Source organism: Panthera uncia, chromosome C2 (genome assembly GCF_023721935.1).
Source record: "Panthera uncia isolate 11264 chromosome C2, Puncia_PCG_1.0, whole genome shotgun sequence".
NCBI classification, from domain to species: Eukaryota; Metazoa; Chordata; class Mammalia; order Carnivora; family Felidae; genus Panthera; species Panthera uncia.
Genome location: NC_064810.1, coordinates 140,829,629 through 140,855,204, shown reverse-complemented (window position 1 = coordinate 140,855,204; position 25,576 = coordinate 140,829,629). Strand labels below are relative to the sequence as shown.

General features: G+C 46.2%; 1 protein-coding gene across 2 annotated transcripts; it reads left to right on the top strand.

The window, feature by feature from the left end:
* Positions 1-18,720: 18,720 nt before the first annotated feature.
* EOMES (eomesodermin) lies at positions 18,721-25,364 on the top strand. 2 transcript variants are annotated; one of them, XM_049628923.1, is made up of 6 exons: positions 18,721-20,015; positions 21,021-21,175; positions 21,849-21,970; positions 22,419-22,577; positions 22,663-22,724; positions 23,556-25,364. In XM_049628923.1, the coding sequence occupies exons 1-6, from the start codon at positions 19,114-19,116 to the stop codon at positions 24,235-24,237; spliced, it is 2,082 nt and encodes a 693-aa protein (XP_049484880.1). In that variant the 5' UTR covers positions 18,721-19,113; the 3' UTR covers positions 24,238-25,364. The 2 variants fall into 2 exon arrangements, with proteins under 2 accessions (XP_049484880.1, XP_049484879.1); XM_049628922.1 differs by having other exon boundaries at positions 23,499-25,364.
* Positions 25,365-25,576: the final 212 nt, after the last annotated feature.

The following is a 25,576-nucleotide window of genomic DNA, read 5'->3' as shown; positions in this document are numbered from 1 at the left end:
ACCCAAGTATGCATTTTGCCTTTTCCTGTTCCTTACAGCCTTACGCTTGTGAGGCTGTGTGTGTGTCTGTGTGTGTGTGCGCGCGCCCCATCCCCTGGTCCAGGAGTGGCCCCGTGTCTCTAGGCACAGAGATTGGTTCAGTGATGAGCAGGATAGAATACCTAATTCAGGCCTGAGACTAGAGGAGAAGCGGGGGTGGGGGGCTTCTGGGGAAGTATCCGCCTCTTTCTTCCGTGTGATGGGAGATATGAATTAGACTTGATGTGATCCCAATGAGAATCTCAGCCAGGTTTCTTTCACAGCAAAAGCAATAAATGAAGAAATTAACAAAGGTAGATGAAGATATACATGAATACATGGTTTTTCTTTTCCTAAAATATGAATTTAAATGCTTAGTTAATTTATTTCCTCTTTTTCATTTTGTTTTATAAACTCATTTAAAGCTGCGGCTTTATAGATACTTGTCAAGCTAATTCTAAAATTCATATGGAAATGTAAAGGAGCTGGAACAGCTATAGTTTGGGCTGTTTCTTATTAATGTGGGCATATGTTCCCACTACTCTTTTAAATATACATTAATTCTATTCTTAATTCCTCTTTTAGTCCCAATATTGTTAGAAAAGAATGACTGCTTAGTTTCTGTGAATTCCAAAGTGGTTAGAGTTTTAAACATTCAAATTTATATTGCCAATTTATAATTTTTTTGGCAACAGTCAAAAAATATGATCATGTTGGGGCGCCTGGGTGGCTCAGTCGGTTGAGCGTCCAACCTTGGCTCAGGTAATGGTCTCACAGCTCGTGAGTTCGAGCCCCACGTCGGGCTCTGTGCTGACAGCTCAGAGCCTGAAGCCTGCTTCTGATTCTGTGTCTCCCTCTCTCACTCGCATTCTGTCTCCATCTCTCTCAAAAATAAACAAACATTTAAAAAAAAATTTTAAATACGATCATGCAATTTCAACTATTTTGGAGGTTAAAAGTAAATATGAGATTTCTTTTTGGAAAAAAATCGTTTAATAAAACTTCTTCAAATTCTTGAAATGTCCTGCCCCATAACTTTAAAAGTAAATATCAACTTAAATTTCAATCATCTAATTGCTTGATTTTGCCCATTGTATATTGTGAAGCTAAGAATAAAAACCACATCTTTACTCCATAGTTCTCTATGGCCAAGGGAACATCAGAACATCTCAGATGGAGCCCTCTTCCCATCATCAGTAGGAAGATGCTTCTTAGTCTAAAGAGGTACCAAGGTATACAAATGAAGGTTTCAGAGGGTTTAGGGTATTGTTCACCATACATCAAATTCACCCAAGAGTATCTTATAAAAACAAAAGGCACAACCCCAGAAATTCTGATTCAGTCAGTGCTGGATAAGAAAGGATTTGGCAATACAAAGGGCTACCTATTATAGTATTGTTATATAGCAAATGACTGGAAAAACCGAAATGTCCGTTAGTGGGGAAATGGATAAATAACCATGGTGCGACCATGTGAAGGAATACTCTTGCAACCGGCTAAAAAATGATCAAGTTCTTTATGCATTGACATAAAATCATTTCCAACATTTATTGTGAAGAGGTAGGAAAAAAGCATGATGTGCAACGGTGCTATAATATGCTACCCTTGGGGAAGAATATAAATATGCCTCTAGTTGAATGAAATATCTCCAGAAGCATCCGTAAGAAACTGAGAACATTGATTGTGTCTGGGAACAGCAGCTGAGTGTCTGGGAAAGAAAAGGAAAAAGATACCCTTTTTTTATTCTCGAGTTTTAAATATATGAATCTATTGCTTATTTTAAACAATAAATGTCTTAGAAAACAAAATGAAAGAGAGAGAGGAAGAGAGGGAGGCAGGGATTGAGGGAGGGAGGTTGGAAAGAAGATCAGATCATAGGAAAATAGCACCTGCAAAGTTTTCCTGAGAAAATCTGTATAATAACACAATCCAGTCATGCAAAAGAGATTGGAAACGCAGAGGGCAGTGCACATAAGGACTGGCAATGAGCTCAGAATCCATTTAATTATAAATGGTGGCAGATCATTATAACAACTATACAACAAATGTTAAGTGTTCTCTGTTCTTGAAGGAAAAACAACATAATGCCAAACTGACAAGAATATAGGTATAATGTAGATATAATGGACTGGTACCTACATCTCAAAGCCTGTTGTCAAAAAGTCAAAGGTATGAGGCAGTGACTGCCTTAATTCCCTCACCCAATCAATTTCTATGTATGGAACATGTGCTATGCACTGAGGATCCAAGTAGTGGATGAAATAGACGAGGACCCACTCTGCACTGATACTTACATGTACTTACATGCCACCTGGTTGTCCTCATTCCCAATCGCCTGTAAAAGCAGTTTTATTTCTTAGGCATCAAAAACCACAAGTGTGTTGTTTAAAGTCCTTGTTAAGATAGTCACTAGTGATATGTTTTTTCTGAAATACTAATGGAGTGTGGAGAGGGAGAAAAGGAGACAAAAAACATAGACTGCATCACATACAAAAAAGAAGAAAACAAAAAAGGCAGCAAGCAAGAAGTACAATCCTAAAATAAGATAGCAGAATGAAGACCAAACACAAAACATGACAATATTGCTACATAACGAGATGGCTATATTGTATAGCTATACAAGTTGGTAAAACTCTGCTAAAACGCTTGAAAATTTAAGAACTAAATCAGTGAATGAAAATAAAAATAAAAAAGCTTTAAAGGGCATTTCCAGGTCCTATTCATTTCAGGGATAAGTTCTTATTAAACTGAGACTCGTATTTAAGTTGATCCGTAGAGAATAAACAAAATTCCTAACTTATTTTTACAAAGTTAGCCTATTATTGCGATCAAAGCCTAACAAACCTAACAAACCTAACAACACAGGCCAATTTCTCTTGTAAATATTTATGCCAGAGCTGTCTCGCTGACTCTGTTGGTGGAACATATATATGACTCTTGATCTCAGGGTTGTGAGTTCGAGCCCCAAGTTGGATGTAGAGATTACTTTAAAAAGCAAATCTATAAATAAATAAATAAACAAATAGATGAATAAATAAGTAAATAATATTTAATAATATTTATTTATTTATTTATCTATGCAAAACTCCCAAATAATAGATTAACATGAAGAGTCTAGCAATGCTTTATGGATATAAAATATGACCATAGCCAGTTCACTTCAGGAAGACAGGAGTATTAAATATTGGAGAATCTCTTAGTAAAATTCACCATAATGATAGATTATCGAAAAAGTAAATACGAAAAAGTAAACTAATCATCATAGAAACCAGAGTTGCCAGGGACTAGGGGGTTGGGAAAAGGGACCGATGGCAAAGGAGCACTTCAGAATTTTTCAGGGTGGTAGAAATGTTCCTTCTCAAGCAGTGTGGAGGTTCCTCAGAAAATTAAAAATAGACCTACCCTATGACCCAGCAATAGCACTGCTAGGAATTTATCCAAGGGATACAGGAGTACTGATGCATAGGGGCACTTGGACCCCAATGTTTATAGCAGCACTCTCAACAATAGCCAAATTATGGAAAGAGCCTAAATGTCCATCAACTGATGAATGGATAAAGAAATTGTGGTTTATATACACAATGGAAGACTACGTGGCAATGAGAAAAAATGAAATATGGCCTTTTGTAGCAACGTGGATGGAACTGGAGAGTGTGATGCTAAGTGAAATAAGCCATACAGAGAAAGACAGATACCATCTGGTTTCACTCTTATGTGGATCCTGAGAAACGTAACAGAAACCCATGGGGGAGGGGAAGGAAAAAAAAAAAAAAAAGAGGTTAGAGTGGGAGAGAGCCAAAGCATAAGAGACTGTTAAAAACTGAGAACAAACTGAGGGTTGATGGGGGGTGGGAGGGAGGGCAGGGTGGGTGATGGGTATTGAGGAGGGCACCTTTTGGGATGAGCACTGGGTGTTGTATGGAAACCAATTTGACAGTAAATTTCATATATTAAAAAATAAAAAAAATAAAAAAAATAAAAGAAATGTTCCTTCTCTTGACTATGGTAGTAGTTACACAAATATACACATTTGTTACAAGTTTTCAAACTACACTCTTCTAAAAAGGATGAATTTTTATTGTATATAAAGCATACCTTAATAAACTTGACTTTAAAAATCATTCACGTGATGAGCTAAATGGGCAAGGGGCCTTAAGGAGGACACTCATTGGGATGAGCACTGGGTGTTGTACGTAGGGGATGAATCACTGGAATCTACTCCTGAAATCGTTATTGCACTAGATGCTAACTAACTTGGATGCCAATTATTAAATAATTAGTTAACTAATTAATTAATTTTAAAAAATCATTCACTTGAGGGGCACCTGAGTGGCTCAGTTGGTTAAGTGATTCTAGGTTTCAGCTCAGGTCATGATCTCACGATCCATGAGCTCGAGTCCTGTGTCGGGCTCTGCATTGACAGAGTGGAGACTGCTTGGGATTCTCTCTCTGGGTGCTGCACGCCCCCCACCTCCCCAACCACCTGGCTCACTCTCTCTCTCTCTCTGTGTCTTAAAATAGATAAATAAACTTAAAAAATATAATTCACTTGAATAAACACGCTATTTATTTGGTTTTTAGAAATGTGACATTACCTCAGATAAAATAAGAATAGGTGGCAAATTTCTTAACTTGTACACATCCACAAAATACAGGCACAAATTGTGTATTTACAAAAACATATTCAAATGTATTCTAAATTCCTATGTTTGTTATATACATTCAAAATTTAACATCAGGCTGGATGATTTAACATAAGCACTCCCACTAAAGTTAGATACAAGAGCCCAGTGACACTATTATTTATCATTTGTTGTGAGTGACAGTTCTGTATTCAAGAATTAAACTACTAGAAAAGAAGAGGAAAATGACCATGTCCAAGTGGAAGATGTGAAAAAAAACCCAAAAGATAAGCAAATGCAAAGCTACTCAAAGTCATAGGGATCTCAGAAGGTAGTTAATAACAAGATTATTCTTTGAAACCAATGGCTTTACAACAAATAAGATCCAATTAGAAAATATAATGGGGGAACCTGGGTGGCTCAGTTGGTTAAGCGTCTGACTTCGGCTCAGGTCATGATCTCATGGCTCCTTCCTGAGTTCGAGCCCCGCGTCGGGCTCTGTGCAGACAGCTCAGAGCCTGGAACCTGCTTCAGATTCTGTGTCTCCCTCTCTCTCTGCCCCTCCCATGCTCGTGCTCTGTCTCTCTCTGTCTCTCAATAATGAATAAATGTCAAAAACAAATTAATTAAAAAAAACTCCAATTCTCAGTTTCATCTAAAACAATAAAATATGAGAATAGCCAAGAAATTGCTTTAAAAAGAAAGTGGTGTGTATTTTAGAGATATGGGGGAAATTATATTACAAAGCTAAGATATGTAAAATAGCATGCCACTAAAACAGAAACAGTCAGATGTTCTAATGGCAGTTAGTAGGGTCCAAAATTATACCCACGTACAGATGGAAATGTGGTATATATATTTTTTAAAACTTCAGATAAAGGCTAATCAGTAAATGGTGTTTAAACGACCGGTTAGCTACTTGTTCCAACATCAAGATACATTTCTAAAACTCTTTTCCTCAAAATTAATTTCGAATGTATCCCAAAAAGTATGATAGGAAAACATTGAAAGAAATCTTAGAGAAGGTATGGCTTTCCCACAGCTTCACATAAAGCCCAACATGTATCAAGAAACCTATTCAAGGGATGGCCTGGGTGGCTCAGTCAGTTAAGCGTCCAACTCCTGAGTTCAGCTCAGCTCATGATCTCACAGTTCTTCAGATCAAGCCCTGCATCGGCTCCGAGCTAGCAGCACAGAATCTGCTTGGGATTCTCTCTCTTCCTCTCTCTCTGCCCCTACCGACCCCCCTCAACATAAGTAAACTTAAAAAAAAAAAAGAAAGAAAAATATTCAAATTTTCTGCGCAGAATGTGTTATCATAAACTAAGCTTTACGATAAAATAGGGGGAAATATTTGCAATGCTCCACAAAATATGATACATGTGACATCTAAAGAGCTCTACTAAAATATGATACACAAATTAATCATTTTAGAAATGCAAAGTAATATTTTCCCTTACCAGAATGACAAAGACTAGAAGAATAAGTTATAGCTGGTGTTGGTGACGATGAGGAAAAATGAATCCTCAATCTTAAACATTTTTATTGGGAATGCAAGTTGGCACAAAAAAATCTATTAATGCATATCAAAATTTTATACAAATATATTTGAACTAGGGGCGCGTGGGTGGCTCAGTTGGTTAAGCGCTGGATTTCAGCTCAGGTCATAATCTCACAGTTCGTGAGTTCAAACCCAGCGCCGGGCTCTGTGCTGACAGCTCAGAGCCTGGAGCCTGCTTCGGATTCTGTGTCTCCCTCTCTCTCTCTGCCCCTCCCCTGCTTATGCTCCATCTCTCTTTCTCTCAAGAATAAATAAACATTAAAAAAAAAACTAAACATATATTTGATCTAATAACACCAATTCGAGGGATTTATTCCAGTGGAATAGTAAGACATGTACGTAAAGATTTTTATGCAAGGATGTTTACTGTGGTGTTGCTTATAATAGGAAACATTGAACAATGTGCATTTACATATTACATATGCATTATATTTGTGTAATACTATGTTCAGGCATATCTGGAAAGATATACAATTGTTAAAGTCAGGATGTTGATTCAAATTAGCTTATGCATTAACCTAATGATTATCTCAGAAGGTAGGGCAGGCTCCACCGTCAGCAACTCAAAGAAGTCATCAAGGATCCCCTTCTTTGCCTCTCTCTAAACTGTTCCTTGATTGGGCAGCTGGGTGGCTCAGTCAGTTAAGCACTGAACTTCAGGTTGAATTCAAACTCTCAAGGTTTGTGAGTTTGAGCTCCATGTCAGGCTCTGTGCTAACAGCTCAGAGCCTGGAGCCTGCTTTGGATTCTGTGTCTCCCTCTCTCTCTACCCCTCCTCCTCTCTCTCTCTCTCTCTCTCTCTCTCTCAAAAATGAATAAACATTAAAAAAAATTAAACTGTTGCTTGAGCACTGCATTCCATTAAAGAGATTCCCTCCACTGTCCCAAAATGGTGCCAGCAGCCATCAGGAAGCTACTTGCTTCCTTCTTCTACATAAGTAGGATTGTAAAAGTAAAAAACAAAAAACCAAAACAAAAAACCTCTCTGTAACCAGCGACTCCAACTTATCCCCCTCAGCCTGGACCAGTAGCAATTTCCATGGAAACAACATATACTGATTGGCTTAGACTAAAGAGACTCTCCCCTATATTGGGTCTGGTATCACTTTTCCGAATCATGTGGGATTCTCACACCCCCAATCCCCCTCCCCCTAGCTCATGCTCTGTCTCTCAAAAATAAATAAAAATGTTTAAAACATTTGAAGTTCAAATAATACTGGATTTCTGAACATGGATGTTGGTTATACAAGTGCATTCAATATGGGAAAATTTATTGGGTTGTGTATTTAGGACATGTGTGCCTTTCAGTGGGTACTATACTTGAATTTTTAAAGTTTATTTTAACAATATGGCCTGAAATATGTAGATTACCATTTCTTTATAAGTTGTTTTAATGGATGACATGAATGCTTTTGGCTGTATAGTGTTGTTTGGCCAGGTGAGACTTTTCTACCCCGAAAAAGTTATAAAACTGAGGTCCACCAGTCCTGGATGGCTCAGTTGGTAGAGTTTGACTCTCTCTCTCCTCTCTCTTTCTCTTTTTTTTTTTTTTTTTTAATTTTTGTAATGTTTATTCATTCTTGAGAGACAGAGAGACAGAACATGAGGGACAGAGAGAGAAGGAGACACAGAATCCGAAGCAGGCTTCCAGGCTCTGAGCTGTCAGCACAGAGCCCGACGGGGCTTGAACCCACAAACCATGAGATCATGACCTGAGCGGAAGCCGGACACTCAACCGACTGAGCCACCCAGGCGCATCCCCCGGCTTTCAAAAATAAATAAATTAACTTTAAACTTAAAACAAACAAACAAAAAAACTGAAGTCCAACTGAAATGGAGATCCCACTCTCCCACTTAGTTGAGCTCTGAAGTCCTCTCTCTCCCCCTCACCTCTGTTCTCCTTCTTTTAACCCTTCTGAGTTTCAGTTGACTCAACTGGACAATCTTTCCAGTTTTTTGTGGTGATTAAAACCATAGTGAGTTTATGTCCTATCTCTTCAACTTGGTAGTGGTGTCTGACTTAAAGTAACTTACCTTTCACTGCCTCAGTTTTCTCATCTATAAAATGTTGTTAATAAAAATAGTTCCTAGCTCATACAGTTGTTGAGAGGATTAAATGAACTAAAAGAAGTAACGCATCGGAGCACGTGAGTGGCTCGGTTGGTTAAGCATCTGACTCTTGATTTCTGCTCAGGTCATAATCTCACAGTTTGTGGGTTCAAGACCCAAGTCGGGCTCTGAGCTGAGGGTTTGGGGCCTGCTTAGGATTCTCTCCTTCTCTCTCTGCCCCTCCCCCACTATGTCTCTGTCTCTCAAAAATAAATACATGAAAAAAGAAAGAAAGAAAAGGTATAAAGCAGTGAGAGTAGGGAGCTCATTGGATGAGGCTGGTTTGCATAAATTCTAGGACACACCTTTTAATCTCAAAATCCAAAGGCATTCTACAACCCACGATGACTTACAATCACTGTTGGTCAGGTGACAGTTGTGACATAGCTGTCACTGTCTGGGCTTACAGCTTTTATTTCCTTTTATGTATGTATGAGTGAAATATGAAAATAACACTTTGTCTAAAAAGGCAGTTCTTCTTTTAAAAAAAAATTAATCCAAGGACAATTCATCTTTATTAACTGCTTTGATCTTCATCTGAAATGAGAATATGTGCTCTTTTTTAATGTTTATTTATTTATTTTGATAGAGTGAGACGGCGTGTGCTGGGAAGGGCAGAGAGAGAGAGGGAGAGAATCCCATGCAGGCTCCTTGTTGTCCACATGGACATTGAGCCCAATGGGAGGCTCAGTCTCACGCACCGTGAGATCATGACCTGAGCTGAAACCAAGAGTCACAGTTTAACCGACTGAGGCACCCAGGCACTCGCTTTTTCTTTCTTACTGACCAACAAAACAATGGTGTATGTTAATTGATGGCATCTTAGATTTCATGAAATGTCCTTATGAAATACCTCGTGAGGAAGTGTTTAGGGATTATTCTATTTTAAAAATATTTCCATGCTTTATTTGATTTTTAAGTTAGGTTTTAAAATCAATCATTTTGAACGAGGTATTTTCCAGTGATCTCTAAAGCTTCCCTAGGAACTGGGCAATTGAAAGACTTCCCAGGGACGCAGAGCACTGTGACCAGATTCTCAACAAATCACTTGCTTCCTTCTCCTCTTAAAATGCCTTTTCTCCCTTCTCCTTTGCTGATCCCAGAGGACCAGCAAGCACAGGATGTGGGCACAGGGTGTTCCTTGAGGCCTCCCCCCCACCCCCTTCCCTTCTGAGTTCAAGTGCCAGTTGTTCAGAAACACCTCCATCAACCCCCCCCCCCAACCCATAAGCCCAGTGGTTCTCCAACTTCGCTACACATTGAAATCATTTAGACAACTTTCAGTAATAGTGATGCCTGGGTCTCACTCTCAGATACTCTGACTCAATTTTTCCTGGGGTGCTACCCCGGAACTGGGATTTTTTAAGAATTCCCCCAGACGACTCCGCCAAGATTGGAAACCATTGCATTACCCTGTTTGATGATTTTCTGAAAATTTCTTAATTGCTTACTTGATGCTGTTTGTGTCTTCCGCCAGCTTCTGAAGACACGGAAGCTTATTCTTGTCAACATTGTGCAGTCTGGTACCCGAGCACCCTGCTACGAGCTTAGCCTTAGAGCGCGCCTTTTAAGGAGAAGCGTAGAGAGCTTCGGCTTCCTCAAGAGTGGCCGCTAAGCCTCAGGAAATTTAGGAAGTAATTCAGATCGGGTCCCTCCTTGGGCCTTGGGCCACACGCGATTCCTGGCCCGCGTCCGCCCTCAGCAGCCCAGCTGAGCGGGATGTTAATGGGACGGACGGTCCCCTCCAGGTCCTCCTCTTTGATCAGCTTCGGGACAGTCTAGCAGATCGCTCCCCCGCCCCTGAGCTTCTGGAGCACCGGGCAGGGTCCGAGAACTTGTTTACCCGCTTCTGGGGTCTGAGAGTGCGAACAATGGGGGGCCTCAAAGGCAAGAAAACTCCCACGGCGAGGCCCTGGCGGGGTTCCGCGCACGCGGAGCAAGGGGGCGCTGCGCCCGCCGAGGTGCCCGCCTCTCCTCCCGCCGCGCTTCCGGGAGCGCGGGGCCTCGGACGCGCGGCCTCCGAGGGGCTCGCCGCGTGGCTCGGCGTTGGCGCAGGCAGCTGCAAGGAAAGCCTCCCGAGCACCAGTAAAGCTCAGTCAAGCCTTTCGGGCCGGTGGTGCCCTGGGACGTGTCGAGCTAGCAAAAAGTCTGACCTCTCCAGGAAACTAAGCTGAAGATGTATTTTAAGTGAAAAAAGCAAGTTGTTGCGTACAAAAGCATGCAGATGGAGAGGCATACGCATACCTGCTGGTGCAAACATGTAATAAACCCCGGAGATACACGCAAGGAATTAGTCGTGGTTGTCGTGAGGCCGAGGCGCGAGACGTTGCAAGCTGGTGGTTTTCCGAGTTGTTTAAAAGCCTTGTGCAAGTGTGTTTAAGTAGATATATATTGATTTTATATTGTACTACGTATTGTGTGGTGTTGTATATAATGTATAATAATGTATTCTGTCGTTGTGAGAGGCAATACATGTTATTACAGGTAACACCATACAATATGTTATCTAATACACATATACATTTATCTCCAGTTGGTGGAATCAAAGAAGTCCACGTTTTCCTCTGCCTTTCGGTCTTAGCTAACACACAGAAAGAAAAGGCTCGCGGAGAGAAAAGGCAAAGAGGGAGGATCAGAAACATAGGGGACACCCCCCATATCTTTTCACGCAAGACTCCCGGGTGGTTGTGGGGAAAGGGACAGGGGAAACCGAGGCGCTCGGCTACCCGAGCGCAACCCTGAATGCGTCGAGTTCTAAGCCTGCGGGGGAGCAGAAGCTGAGAACCCATGCCTGGGGCGCAGAAGCCTGGGTTTCTGGCCGCGCCTGGAATTGGCTCCCCGCCCCCCTGCTCTGGCCACGCACCGGGGCGTGGGTGGGATCTCTCTTGCTTCACCACTGGGCACTCGCCGTGCGCTCCGAGCTCTAAGAGACTCCCTCGGCTTCATCTGATGGCGGGGCTCGGTCCCGGGACTTCGCGTGGCCAGGCTGGGGGGCTGCAGGTGCCGGGCGCGCCGGGGAGAGAGACCCAAGAGGCAGCCTGGCTTCCCCGCCCGTCTGCAACTGAAACTCTTCGAGCGTCCGCCAGATAGGCCAGAAAGGTCCCCAGCGTCCCCCAAATCTCAGCCCTGAGTGCGTGGGATGGGCGCTTGGCTGCGCGCCGCACGGCTGGGAATGCGAAGGGAAAAGGAAACGCGACTGGCAGGGGGTCGAAAACTGTCTGTTTTCTTCGCCGTCGCTCCCTTTGCGGATAGCCCCTCTGTCAAAGCTCGTAACCAGCGACCTCTGTCAAAGCTCGTGCCCAGAGACCCCAGTTTTCTATTAAAGGTTTCAGACTTCCAGTGAAAAAGCACCGCCTCCCCAGCTTCCAGGTCCGCTGGAGCAGCTACTCACAAATTGTATGCCCCCAGGCAAGTTTTCTTGACTACTCTCTGCCTTGGTTTTCCTATCTGTAAAATGGGGATAACAAAAGCACCTATCTCTGTGGAGTGGTATCTAGGGTTAAATGGAATATTGTCGGCCAAGGGCTTGGACCAGCTCTAGCTTGTAGAGCGGTCCATGTCTGCTATGGTTATCCCAAACGAGAATGACCAGCCTGAACCCAGGACTGGGATTTAGGGTGGAGTTATGGGGCCCAGCTTCCTCCAAAGAGACTCATTCTACAGGTTCAGCGGCTGAGGTGTGCACCGAACGCTGTCCACTAGCTTCCCCCGAAGCCACACAGTATCCCCATTCCAACACCTGCCTGGAAGCCTTCCCCTCAAAGAAAACACGCCCCACACCCGGCACCATTCACACATCCTTAACTCCTCCACTGGGAGGCCCGCAGTTCAGAATGCCAGGATTCAAATTCCCGGGCTACCAGTATTAGCTGTGTGCCTGTGGACAAGGGCCTTCATCTCGCCACGCATTGCTTTACCCTTCTGTAAAATGGGTTGTTAAAAAACGTTTTAAGGTGCTGATTTTAACAGATCGCACAGATAAAGCAGAGAGTCTGGCCTATGGTCACCTGCTGCTTCTTTTATTATTTTCCTCCTTTGTCTGTGGACTGGAAGATAAACTATTCTAGGAAAGTCAGCCCCAAATGGATGGAGAAATGATGCCGGCTGCTCTTTGCTCCCCCTAGAAGCCCCTTTCCTGTGGACCCCTTGTAATCTGTGGGAGGAGGGCGTTTCACGAAGTTTCCCGGACCCTGCCGGGTGGTTAAGCAACCCAGGCCAACCAGGACTTGGGGGCCTCCTCAACAGCAGCCCTCTATGGTTGATCTTGCTTGGCCCTTGTCCTCACAATTTGTAGATGCCGCCAGAGGCCCTCGGGGGTCCGCAGCGTGAGGCTCCAGATGCCGTCTCTTTGGGAACCCCCAGTTCAGGGTGCCTTCTCCAGGAGCTAGACCCCTGCGGGAGGCATCCGACCATTCGCTCAGATCCTCCGTCGTCGGACTTTTAACCAAGTGTTGGAGAACAATACCTAAACTACCTAAACTAAACAACCCCCCTCCCTTTTTTTTTTTTCTTTGACAAATAATCAGCCGAACGGCAAAATCCCGGCGGGAGGCGGGAGGGCGAGGAGGCCTGGGAAAAACAGAATGCTAATGGCGGCCTGGAGGGGGCGGAAGGCGCACCCCTGCCCCGGCGCCCCCGGCCGCCTGCCTTTGAAGTGCACCTTTGCAGCCGCGCTCTAGGGGAGGGCGCAGGATTCCACCGCCTTCCCCCACCCCCTCCATCCCGCACTGTTCTTGAAAGAAGCTGAAGGAACAACTGGGGACTCCCCTCTCAGATTCTGACTGACTCACTCCTGCTTCCCACTTGAAGTTCGCGTTGTCTTTGACCTGTTTGTTCCTGGCCTCCAGCCGTCAGACTGGGAATCTCTGGGAGAGAAAGACTGTGGTTCATGCATCCGCATTGAGCCCCAGTATGTAGTAAGAGGGCAAAAAGTGAGCTCAGCATAAGTGTGATGGGGAGTAATGGGAAAGCCTTTCGACCTTCCTCTATGCCAGGTGCTGTTGTAATTGCTTTCCATTCTCTATCCTATTATTTATGACAAGTGGGAACTGGGGACGGAAAGGTTAAGGAGCTCGCTCAGACTCACAAAGCTAGCAAAAAGGTAAAGCCACAAATACATACAGTTCTGCACACCACGTTCTGCTTTTCTCTCAGCTTATGGAGTGATCTCTTTGCTTTCCTTATTCCGTTGCCCTTCCTGTCTCCCTCCCTCTCACTCAATCATTCGTGGTCATCTTGAGGGCTCAATGCTTTCCGCAGAAAGCGTTCTGCAGTCTCCCCCACCAAGACGTCCCCTCTCCCCTTTGCTCACGTGGGGCCTGCATAGGAGATTCCAGCTGACCCCGTCCCATTGAAACCTTGGTCAACAGGATTGGATTCTGCCCACCTGTTGTGTAGACATCCTGCCGCACCTGTACCACAGAGGTGCCTTCAACAGAAGGTGTTTCAACAGAAACATTAATTTCCAGAGGCTCTGCCGACTCTCTTCGTGATGTGCAAGTGATTGATGTTCAGGATATTTCTCCTTGGCTACATGTGGGTTGCTCCCAGTAACAGCTGTTCTGCAACTAACTTTTCTGTTTCCCTGTGGAAGCATGTCAACACTGACATACACACGAAAAGCCATGCGGTAAGAACTTTGGGTTAGAAAAGTTCCAGAAAAGACTTTGTAAGCCTTCAAAAGTCTTAAAAAGATGAAAATGCCAGGTCCATCGATTTAGGAAGACCTGCATTACCTTTTCCTTTAGGAAGAATAAAAAGCATTGTCACTTTAGTCTTCGTGGCTATAAAGCCTGAAACCTGGCACTGTCCTTGGGCTGTTTTATCTAACTCTTTTCTTTCAGTTAACAGATGAGCACCTACTGAGTGTCAGGGCTTTCCAGGTGCAAAAGTAAGCAAGACAGGTGGAACCCTGTATAACTCTTTCATATTTTAATGTAGGAATAATTAGGCAAACACTCCCCTAATTTATTTCTGAGAGCATTTTACTTTATTTACTTTGCACTATGTGGCTTTCCTGTTATTGATGTGAATCTGTGTATTCCATAAATATGAATACAATAATAAAACAGCACTGAAATCCAGGAATTCATTTGGAGTTAAAAAAAATACTTTCATAAAAAATTCTCAATTCAATGTTTAAGAAAAGATCACTTATTTTTTTTGTAATAAGAGACCTTGGGCATGTTTCTTACCTTCCTCTCCAGGATTCCCCTACTTCGTCCTATTTTAACAGTGAACTACAATTGCATTTAGCAATCTAAATGCATACATAGATTGGTGGCTAAGATAACAGTTTAAATTTGTCATGTTTGAAAAACTACAGTGAGTTTAATGTAACCCTTTGCCTCACGCATTTGTGGACCTGGTGATTTTTTGTTTTTGTTTTTGTTTTTGTTTGTTTTTTTTTTTTTTTTGCTTTTTGTTTGTTGTTAAGCAAGTGATCAGTCTATTTCAGTACCATGGTGAAATACAGATTCTTATAAAAGTGAAACTGTTGGTGGGGGTATCTTGCTGTTGTCAACAGAACCAAAACTACTTGTCCTCGCCAAAATGTTTTATCTTCCAGGACGTTTTCTTTAAAAGAAAAAAAAAAAGTGAAACCCGCACAACCTTACGGTGATGAAAGCTCCCTCCCCCTTCGGAAAAGCTCGGGGGAGATGGCAGATCTGGCCAGCAGAGAACAAAGGGCCAAAGAGTTAACCTGAGATGGTGAAATAAAATGTAACATCAACAAAGAAAAGGCCATAGATAAATAGTCAAAGGACCAGCTCACCACAAAACACCCATTGACGTTTTCCCAGAGTCCAGGCGAAGCGCGGTGACCGGGTAATGTTGGAATGTTTTCCTAGGGTTAAAAGGAGATCCAGCAGCAATGCTGCCCAGAATTTACAAAGTGTTTGAATAACACGGACGGTGTTTTGATAACACATTTTTAGTGGGGGTGAAAATAATAGAATTTATTGGGACATTTATATGGGCCCCCTCGGTTGTGTGTAGAGGGGGGCAGGGCAGGAGAAAAACCGTATATCACTGCACTCATCTATAACTCAGCCCTGTTACTTGTTCCTATGTGCGCATATGCATTTGATGTGTAACAGTCTTGAGGCCCAATGCTGCTTCGCAGAGCTGCTTTTAAAAGATCAATGCACTGGTAGTGGTTACCTTTAAGGGGGGAGAAGTGGGTAAAGATGTCCCCTGGCCAGGTTGGCAATAACTTTGTGTTACCGGGATGAGAGGGTGGCATGGCATTGGTATGAGTGCTCGAACCAGTAGAGCGGAAGATCTTCCGTAGGCTCACACATAGGCTTGGCCTTGGCCTCCTTGTAGCCTTCAAAGGTCAGGCGCGTGCTCCATCTCAGGCTGAAAGGGCAAGATGTGAGTTAATCCAGCCGGCATTTGGGTCTGGGGTTCCAAGGGGTCTCCACGTTTCCTCCCCAGTGTTGATGTTTTTGTTCAGTGTATTCCAATACACTGTCAGTTGAGCCATATAAAACCAGGCACCTTTCAATAAATGTCTCATTTGGATTTCATGAAGCTTGGGGTGTAATTGAAATCAAACAGCAAACAGGCTGCAAGGGGCTGTTATTTGCCCACCCAATCTAAGGAGGGTGTTGCCTGACTCATTCACGGAAGCCACTGCTTTAGCTTTCTTTTCTCTTCCTATTTCTAGAAAAAAGTGCTTGGACTTTAAAGTTTGGCTGGGATATGTGAAAATATTTTCTATGTCTCCTTCCCTGATTTTAAGTAAAATTGAACCAGCAAAAGAAAATTCCTTCCAAGTCAGGAAATCACAGGTTGGCTCATCTGTAACTCTCCAGGCATTTAGACTAGTATATTCCATGTGTAATAATAATAATGCCATTAGTTAATCAATACAGGAAAACCATCCAATGAGATTTCTTGATCTCTGAGTTGTCAGAAAAAAAAAATCACCTTTAGTTGAAACAGCATTTTCCATTATGTTTAAAAAGGAATTTGAAATATATGTTTACGAATATAATATAAATGATGTATCTGTTTTCCATGGTCCCCAAATTCCAGGTCCCAGAGCAGTTTTGTGGAGCCTGAATTTTGATTCTCTTTGCATTCCTCTTTCTCTCTCCATCCGTAAAGTGTGTTAAAATTTGAGTAAAATAATAGATGTACCGGGGAGGTGGGGAGATATAAACGGCAACTTCCTGACCCAGGAGTCAACACTAATCTTGATCACACATACCGTGTATATATTTAATAGGTAGGTAGCACTCAGAATGAACCCACGCGCTTTCAAGAGCTTGCTTTGGGGCTGGAATAAAATCAACCCTTTCTGATGTGGCGCGGGGGACAGCTGGCCCGCGTTATTTGCGCCAGAGTGGGTCGGAACGATGCCTGTTGCCTGCGATGGCACTTTGCCACGCGCAGCGCTTCCCTGGCCGCCTCGAAAGCAACTTGAAGGGACACAGAGGCCCGCTTTCTCTCTGTCATAAAGCGCAAAACTGCTATCTACCCCTAGCCACCCTATCTCCAAATAGCGTGCGATTCGATCTCACCCCTGCTTTTCCTTCAAACATCCTGCAGCTCAGGTGAAGGCCAAGGCTGACGCGGAGACTCCCTGGGGCCGTAACCAGGTTCCCCAAACCTCGGCTATGTCGCCAAGCCGCCCAAACCGCGCAGCCCCTTCCTTTCCTGTTCTCGCGTCCCCCTCACGGAGTTTCCACTTTGAAAATCACCAAGTCTTCAAAAAGCATAAAGTGCTCGAAAAATTCAATTCTTCATGACTTCCCTGGCTCAAAATAAAACAAAAGCCGGGAGGTGGGAGTGGACGGCGGTGTGGTCAGAACAGAGAGCCACGCCAAACCCGAATTCAAAACTAGCGGGACGAAATGCCAGGCGCGCTGGCCTGAGCGCGCTCTGGGCCAGCTTTCCAGGGATCTGTTCCGGGCCGCTCTGCCCAGGACCTGCGGGGCCACCTCGCTGGCCCACTCGCTTTACGTGCTCCATTCCCACTGGCTGTGTCCTGACCCTGAGAACCTTCTCACGCCCCCGGTTTTCACCACCAAGGAAAACTGGTAAATTCCCTGGAGCGTCCGAGTGTATCACGGACCATCTCGCTCTCTAACCCAGACGTGCCGAAGTTGGGGCTGCTGTGGTTTGAACCTAGGCCGGAAAGCTCCGAGCCGTTCTGCACGGGCGTGTGCGCGCTGCACAAATCCTGCAGCCGCCTCATCTGTTGTGGGCTCAGAGTTTCCCGTGTGATCGCGTTCGGTTGGGGAAGCAGCGTCCCGACATCTCAGCCGGAAAATGCGCTCCCAGAGCGATTACAAGCCGCGTCTGTAATTGCTTATTAACAGCGAATATTCATGCTTCTCCTTTTCCGCAATGAAACGTGCCTCCCTCCTTTTCGGTAATAAAACAATAAAATAAGACGGCACCACTCTTGACTCTACTGTCTGCGGAAACGCAAGGGAGAAACAGGCAGCTGGGGCAAAAGGGCTTAATTCAATATCAAACTGATTATTTCACTAATTATTCTACCTTCTGTGTTGCGCCGCAGAGCAGAGGCGCAGGGAATCTCAACCGCACTGCTGCTGGGGAACCTTTGTTTCTCGGTGCCAGGCCCAACTGAAGATGGTGGAGGGAATCCAGGATTCAGGGCAACTGAGCTGCGTGGATTTTAAATTGTGGGGAGTAAAAGTGCTTGACGAGCGTTTGAGGGTGTCCCCAGGACCCCACCCCACCAGGGCTTCTGGTTCATAAGCTGGCCCTAGAGGATGGCCATGTGCTCTCTCTCGCCGTCCCTGGAATCCCAAAAGCGGAGCGCAAGGTTCCTCTTCACAAACCCTTCCCAATGAATAAAAGGGTGGGACCGAACAAAAAGTGGTTCTCGTGTGTTGAAGGCCGGGGAAGCCTCCCCTATCTGGAGGAAAGTGTGCCTGAAGCCACAGCCCCTGACGAGGAAAGAGACCTCGCTTCGGCCTCTCTCCGACTCGTCCCAGATCCCCCCGCTCAGGGACCTGCGCCTCCCTGCAAGCCATCAGCTTGCGTTGCCTTTCTGGTGCCAGCCTCTAAAACCTGCTCCCGCCCCCGCATCCTCCGCTCAGGCTGCTGAGATGACTTCGATGCTTAGAGTGGACCCTGCTACGGAGACCCCCAAATCCTGTTCCCCCAAACTCTAGCAAAATATGGACACAACGACTGAGTCTCACAGTAGGACAGAGTCTCTGGGAAGAAGAAGAAAAAAAAAAAAGACTAAAGGAAAAGAAAGTCGCAGGCGACTTGATCCAATTAGTAAATGCCTAATTGAATTAGTGTCACCTCCATCAGCCAATAGGAGGGTCCTGGGCTGTGGGACAGCGAAGCCCCTCCCTGGCCTCACGTATATAAAGCAGCCAATGACAGCCTGCAAGTTTCCAAGTGGTCAACTTGACCGACAGCTGGGCAGTCGAGAAGGGCAGAAAGAACAGCGCTGGTGGGTGGATGGGGCAGAGATATTAGTCCTCTTCTTCCTGGGTGTGAGTGAGGAGGCGGACGGGGATCCCGAGAGGCAAGGAGGACAGAGAAGGAAAAGGAGAGTGCTTTTCGGTCAATTGCCACCTCCTGCCTTCAAACCCAGCGAGTTTTCCTTGCGGCAAGTACGCTGGGTTCGGGGCGCGCGAGTGCGCGCCTTAGCCGCCCGCGTGCAGCCAGGTGGGTAGCCCCAGCACCGGAGGAAGGGGAAGTTACCTTCCCCTCGGAAGAGGGCGCTGGCTCCCCCATCCTGCCTTTATATTAAGGCCGCGGGAGGAGAGGAAGCCGCCAGCTGCCGTCTGCGCTTTGCAAAGCATGCAGTTAGGGGAGCAGCTCTTGGTGAGCACGGTGAACCTGCCCGGCGCTCACTTCTACCCGCTAGAGAGCGCGAGAGGCGGAGGCAGCGGGAGCGCAGGCCACCTCCCTGGCGCGGCCCCCTCACCTCAGAGGCTGGACTTAGACAAAGCGCCCAAGAAGTTCCCTGGCAGCCTCTCGTGCGAGACTGGGAGCGGGGAACCCACAGCAGCCAGCGCGGGGGCCCCCGCGGCCATGCTCAGTGACGCCGACGCCGGGGACGCCTTCGCCAGCGCCGCGGCAGTGGCCAAGCCCGGGCCCCCGGACGGCCGCAAGGGCTCCCCCTGCGGGGAGGAAGAGCTGCCCTCTGCCGCCGCCGCCGCCGCCGCCGCCGCGGCCGCCGCGGCCGCCGCCACCGCGCGCTACTCCATGGACAGCCTGAGCTCGGAGCGCTACTACCTCCAGTCCCCCGGGCCTCAGGGCTCCGAGCTGGCCGCGCCCTGCTCGCTCTTCCCCTACCAGGCGGCGGCCGGGGCGCCCCACGGATCTGTGTACCCTGCTCCCAACGGGGCGCGCTACCCCTACGGCTCCATGCTGCCCCCCGGCGGCTTCCCCGCGGCTGTGTGCCCACCTGGGAGGGCGCAGTTCGGCCCGGGAGCCGGCGCGAGTAGTGGCGCGGGCGGCGGCGGCGGCGGCGGCGGCGGCGGCGGCGGGGCAGGCGGCCCGGGCGCCTATCAGTACAGCCAGGGGGCTCCGCTCTATGGGCCGTACCCTGGGGCGGCAGCTGCGGGTTCCTGCGGAGGACTGGGGGGGCTGGGGGTTCCTGGTTCCGGCTTCCGTGCCCACGTCTACCTATGCAACCGGCCTCTGTGGCTCAAGTTCCACCGCCACCAAACCGAGATGATCATTACGAAACAGGGCAGGTGAGCGCAGCGCCGAGGGGCCCCGAGGTGAATGACAAGTGAGTGACTGTGTGGTCCTGGGGAAGGCTGGGGGGTGAGGGAGCCGTGCCCGTTCGTTCCGCGCTTGGCTTGGAAGAGTGTTTTTCCGCGCGCATCTCCGAGCCGGGGTCCCTGCCGGTCTGCGCACCGCCTTGTGTGAGGTGGGTGCTAACGTTACAGCTGTTCCCCCACCCCCACCCCCATCCCCCCCGCACACACCCCTCCCCTCCCCTCCCCTCCGGTCACCCTCACCTGGACTGGCGAGAAGGAGGCGGAAATGGAAATTGGGGCTTGTCCACAAAGCTGGATTTACTAGCTGTTCCCTGCATACCGGCGAAGAGCCGCGGATGGGGAAAAGGAGCAGGGGTTGGCTTCCTGAGCGCAGTAGATGGGCTCCCGCAGTTTAGGCGCCACGGTCTCCGTGGGGAGCCTGGAGGAGATGGGCGTTGGAGGGTGGGTTGGTCGGGGTGGTTGGTTAGGCAGGCCCAGGAGCCAGACCTGGTGGGGTTCCGGGCGCGAGGAAGTTCTGATACACTTCCAACTGCTAATAGTGGGTACTAACGGGGAAAGCGAGGCGTGGGTGCTGGGAGAGGGGCGCTCAAGCGGAACTTGGAGCCTGACGAGTAAAACTGCAAAATTTTAAGACGAACAACTGACTGTCGTTCTCTGGTACTTGTACGTAGAAAAATGAAAGAGCTTTTCCCATCCTGGAAGAAAAATTAAGGACTTGAGTGGGGAGAGAGGGACCTGGGGAAATACTGACTTTGGGGTCGATTGTCTCCGAAAAGAGATGGTCCAAGAGTTGCCAAGTCAGAAATATTTTGCAGAATAAGGGCCACGTTATGTGGCGGTTTTCTGTTCTTTCTGTAGACTTCTAAATGTCCTGCTCCGACCTACCCCCAGGTGGCCGCAAACCCGGCCTAGAATGGGCCTGCTCCCAGGCGTCCGAATGTAAATTGTTTTCCCTGGTTCTATTCCCTTGCACAGGCGCATGTTTCCTTTCTTGAGCTTCAACATAAACGGACTCAATCCCACTGCCCACTACAACGTGTTCGTAGAGGTGGTGCTGGCGGACCCCAATCACTGGCGATTCCAGGGGGGCAAGTGGGTGACCTGTGGCAAAGCGGACAATAACATGCAGGGTGAGGAGAGAGGAGGCCCGGCCAGGGAGGAGCGGGCCAGCGGGGGACCCTGGACTCAGAGAACTCCCATTTAAATCGAATACTTTCCCCTGATCTGCAGAGGTGTTAGTATGAGTTTCTTTATATTGTTTGAATCTGGAGAGAGGGAGAGAATTGCCAAGCCAAGATTTCTTGCCCGTCAATATAAACTTTGGTACTTTCACCATACCCTACTCCTTCCGCCCCTCCCCTACCAATTCCTACTAAATCTCCCCTACCCCCCACCCTCTGTCCCGGGGTGGGGGTGGGGTGGGGGCAAGGGCTCCAGTCTTCCAGCCTTGAGAAAGCCCTGCCAAGGTCGAGTCCACCCATGAAAACCCAGCCACTTTCCATCAGACGTTGCCCTTCCATCTTTAGAAGGCCCCAAAATGACCTTCAAGAGACACCTCCTGGTGGTTCTATTTTTATATTTTGAGCTAGCATTAGATGACTGCCTTGTCCAGGGAAGTCTGGAGGCACAGGCGCCCTGGGTGGGCTGTGGGTGGAGTCTAGTTGGAGAGCTAGCACTGGGAAAACTAGGCTGGAAGAGTAGCTCTTAAATCTTGCCCAGAGGTAACAGACATCCCTCCCCGTGTGTCCATTTGTAATCAGCCCTGTATGCTTGGGTTTTGTGTTTTGTTTCATTTTCTCTTAGGCAACAAAATGTATGTTCACCCAGAGTCTCCTAATACTGGTTCCCACTGGATGAGACAGGAGATTTCTTTTGGGAAATTAAAACTCACCAATAACAAAGGCGCAAACAACAACAACACCCAGGTAGAGTGACAGAGGATGGGGTGTCTTCTGGCGATAGATCCCTTTCCTAATGAGCTTCCGTACCCTTCACTGTATTTGTAACATGTGCACTTGTTCCCTGTTTGCTCACCTATTTCTAACCTTTTTTTTTTTTTTCTTTTGACCTTTCTCATTTTCACTAGATGTCAGTAACAGTGAATTGACCGTTAGGAAAAGAAATACTAAAAGCTTTGGGGGACTTCATAAACTAAGAGGAAAGAGTGTTTATCAAATATGCATGCCGGGCTGTGTTTTTAGGTTTCAAAAGCAGCAAGGATAAGATCTGAAAAATGACAATAGAAAACTGTCGCGGTCGTGGGGAGCAAGCGGGAGTCCCATCGCAAAACTATGTAGTTTGTCAAGATTTACTTTTGCTGAGCCTCTAAGAGACTTCTGGGATTTGGCGACACTGTTTCTATACCATTTCCAGATGATAGTCTTACAGTCTTTACACAAGTACCAACCCCGGCTGCACATTGTTGAAGTCACAGAGGATGGTGTGGAGGACTTGAATGAGCCCTCAAAGACTCAGACCTTCACCTTCTCGGAAACACAGTTCATTGCAGTGACTGCCTACCAGAACACTGACGTGAGTGTCCCCACTGTCCCAAGCACCTCTACAGCCAGGTCCGGTGTGATAACGCACTCAACGACCATTTTTCTCCCCTATCTAGATAACTCAACTAAAGATTGACCATAACCCCTTTGCAAAAGGCTTCAGGGACAACTATGATTCGTAAGTGCAACTTTTGTTCATATTTGCATGGTCACCTTTGAGCAGGATATACATAACCAGACACTTTCAGAGAACATTCCAGGAAGAGCTTTCATCTTTGGGATTTTTATCTATTTTTATTTTTTGCATAGTTTTCCCTCAGCTAATCTTGCTTTAGAATTTTCACAGAAGGGTTTTGTTAATTTCTAAAGGAAGGTTAAGGGCTGAAAAATGAGGAGCTTTTTTTTTTTTTTTTTTAACACTTGAGTGGAGATTTGAAATTTTCATAATCTGCATTTATATACCTTCCTTTTCATGTGAGCCAACTTTTTTTTTTATCCTCTAAGGAACAGGTATTATTACTCCCCTTCTTTTATTATTATTATTATTATTATTATTTTACATAAGAAAAACTGAAAACTAAGAGGATGTAATTTTCACCTTAAACAGCAAGACCCCACAATACTTTTTAAATTTGGAATTTCTAACACCACAGCCAGTGCCCCTCCCCTGACATTGACAAAGGAGAGTTGCACCTTCTTTAACTCCCAGCACTTACAAAGGTGGATTCTCTATAGTTTCAGTCCTTAAATGCTTGGGAGGAAACTTTTCCCCCATGAGCTAAGAGTCCAGCGGAAACAGGCCAATGTGCCTCCTATCTCCGTCCTTCCACTCCAGCAGACCAGTGCTCCCAGTGCAACCCACTAAGTGAGCCTTTTTGATTTCTGGGAGGTGGTTATTTGGGGCAACATTAGGGTTTTTTTTTTTTTTTAAGTGTTTCTCTTTATATTGTAGCATGTACACCGCTTCCGAAAATGACAGGTTAACTCCATCTCCCACGGATTCTCCTAGATCCCATCAGATTGTCCCTGGAGGTCGGTACGGCGTTCAGTCCTTCTTCCCGGAGCCCTTTGTCAACACTTTACCTCAAGCCCGATATTATAATGGCGAGAGAACCGTGCCACAGACCAACGGCCTCCTTTCACCCCAACAGAGCGAAGAGGTGGCCAACCCTCCCCAGCGGTGGCTTGTCACGCCTGTCCAGCAACCTGGGACCAACAAACTAGACATCGGTTCCTATGAGTCTGAATATACTTCCAGCACCTTGCTCCCATATGGTATTAAATCCTTGCCCCTCCAGACGTCCCACGCCCTGGGGTATTACCCTGACCCAACCTTCCCTGCCATGGCAGGGTGGGGAGGTCGAGGTTCTTATCAGAGGAAGATGGCCGCTGGACTCCCATGGACCTCCAGAACCAGCCCCACTGTGTTCTCCGAAGATCAGCTCTCCAAGGAGAAAGTCAAAGAAGAAATTAGCTCTTCCTGGATAGAGACACCCCCTTCCATCAAGTCTCTCGATTCCAATGATTCTGGGGTATACACCAGTGCTTGTAAGCGAAGGCGGCTGTCTCCTAGCACCTCTAGCAATGAAAATTCTCCCTCCATAAAGTGTGAGGACATTAACGCCGAAGAGTACAGCAAAGACACCTCAAAAGGCATGGGGGGGTATTATGCTTTTTACCCCACTCCCTAAAGAGTTACTTCAACTTCGTAAAAATGAGCTAACTTTTTGCAGATGGACTTGGTGGTGTTTTTTGTTGTCTTCTTTGCCTAGGTTTGCCAAAAAGACGTTTGCATTCCACCTTGATGCATCCTGTTTTGTGCAATCCTCTAAAAGAAGGTGCCAAAGCTTTTTGATTGCTGCAGGTAACTGAAACAAGCCTGGCAATTTTTTGTTTCTTTTTTAAATAAAATTAAGGAAGGACTTTAAAGTGTTTTAAAATTCCAAGGTTATTTGAGGTTCTGGATCTATTTATTGGAGGCACTAAACATTCAGAGAATCGGGCTGTGAAGATTGAGTGCTGAGCGCTATCTGATGAGTTGAAAGCCTCGGTTCTCCTTTCTATTTGTAAATCTGTAAGCAAAGAGAATCCCAGAGTGGTAAGATGTTTTGCTTCTGGAAGAGAAGGGCTGGGCCTTAAGCTTCAACAAGGGACTTTTTGCTGTTACTTTCTGCTGGGGACAAAAGATGCTAGGCCTAGGAGGTGAGAAAAACTTTCCTGAAGGTGCTGGTTTTACCTGACTTGGATTCCTCCTAGGCTTTGGAAACAAGCCATGTTTGCCCTAGTTCAGGATCGCCTCACTTGCCAGTCCTCTGCTGCGTGCCGGGGTGGCCAGTAGGACTCAGGAGAGGGCAGGCAAGAGGGAGTCGCCAAAAAAGAAAAAAAAGAGAGAATTTTAAAGTGTACAATTTTGTGTGTGCTTAGATACACCGTAGAATAATGTGGGATATATTGTACAAATAGTCTACATACGTGTCTGAGATTATGTAACATTGGTGCTTTGGCTTTGTAAAGAATTTCCAGATCACCTGACAACAGTTGCAGGGGCAGGGGGATTGGTTCTCTCATCATCCCTGATGTTTGGGAATATTCTGTTTACTTCTTAGATAGTTAAGAATGTATTCAGCTACTCTGTACTAACTTGAAACGTGTTTAAGGAAAACTATTTCACCCTCTTGCCAGCCCCCTACCCAACTCGGTAATGTGAAGAAACTAAAACCTGATGCCACAGCTCCTATAGGCTTTTTAGAGATCTTGGATTTTTATGTACAGTCTTAGTCATTTTTAATAAATGTGGTTCATTAAGGGAACCGGCATAGCTCCGTCTTCTGTACAGTTTTACTTTTTGTTCTTTGTTTTGTTACTTTTTGCTTCTTCCTCCACTCTTCTCCAGCATGAACACTGTTCTCCTCCCTACCTCCCCCAGCCCCACCCCCATGTTCTAGAATCTGTAAGTGGACACAGTGGTCATGAGGGGGTGGGATTGCTTTTGTTTATCTTCTTTTTTTTTTTTCTTGAAGATGAATGGGG

Bases quoted from the DNA above. Each gene is read 5' to 3' on its own strand.
- EOMES (XM_049628922.1), top strand. From the start codon at position 19,114: ATGCAGTTAGGGGAGCAGCTCTTGGTGAGCACGGTGAACCTGCCCGGC. The intron at 21,971-22,418 runs GTAGAGTGACAG...TACCATTTCCAG, and splicing joins CAAACAACAACAACACCCAG to ATGATAGTCTTACAGTCTTT. The intron at 22,725-23,498 runs GTAAGTGCAACT...TTTATATTGTAG, and splicing joins TTCAGGGACAACTATGATTC to CATGTACACCGCTTCCGAAA.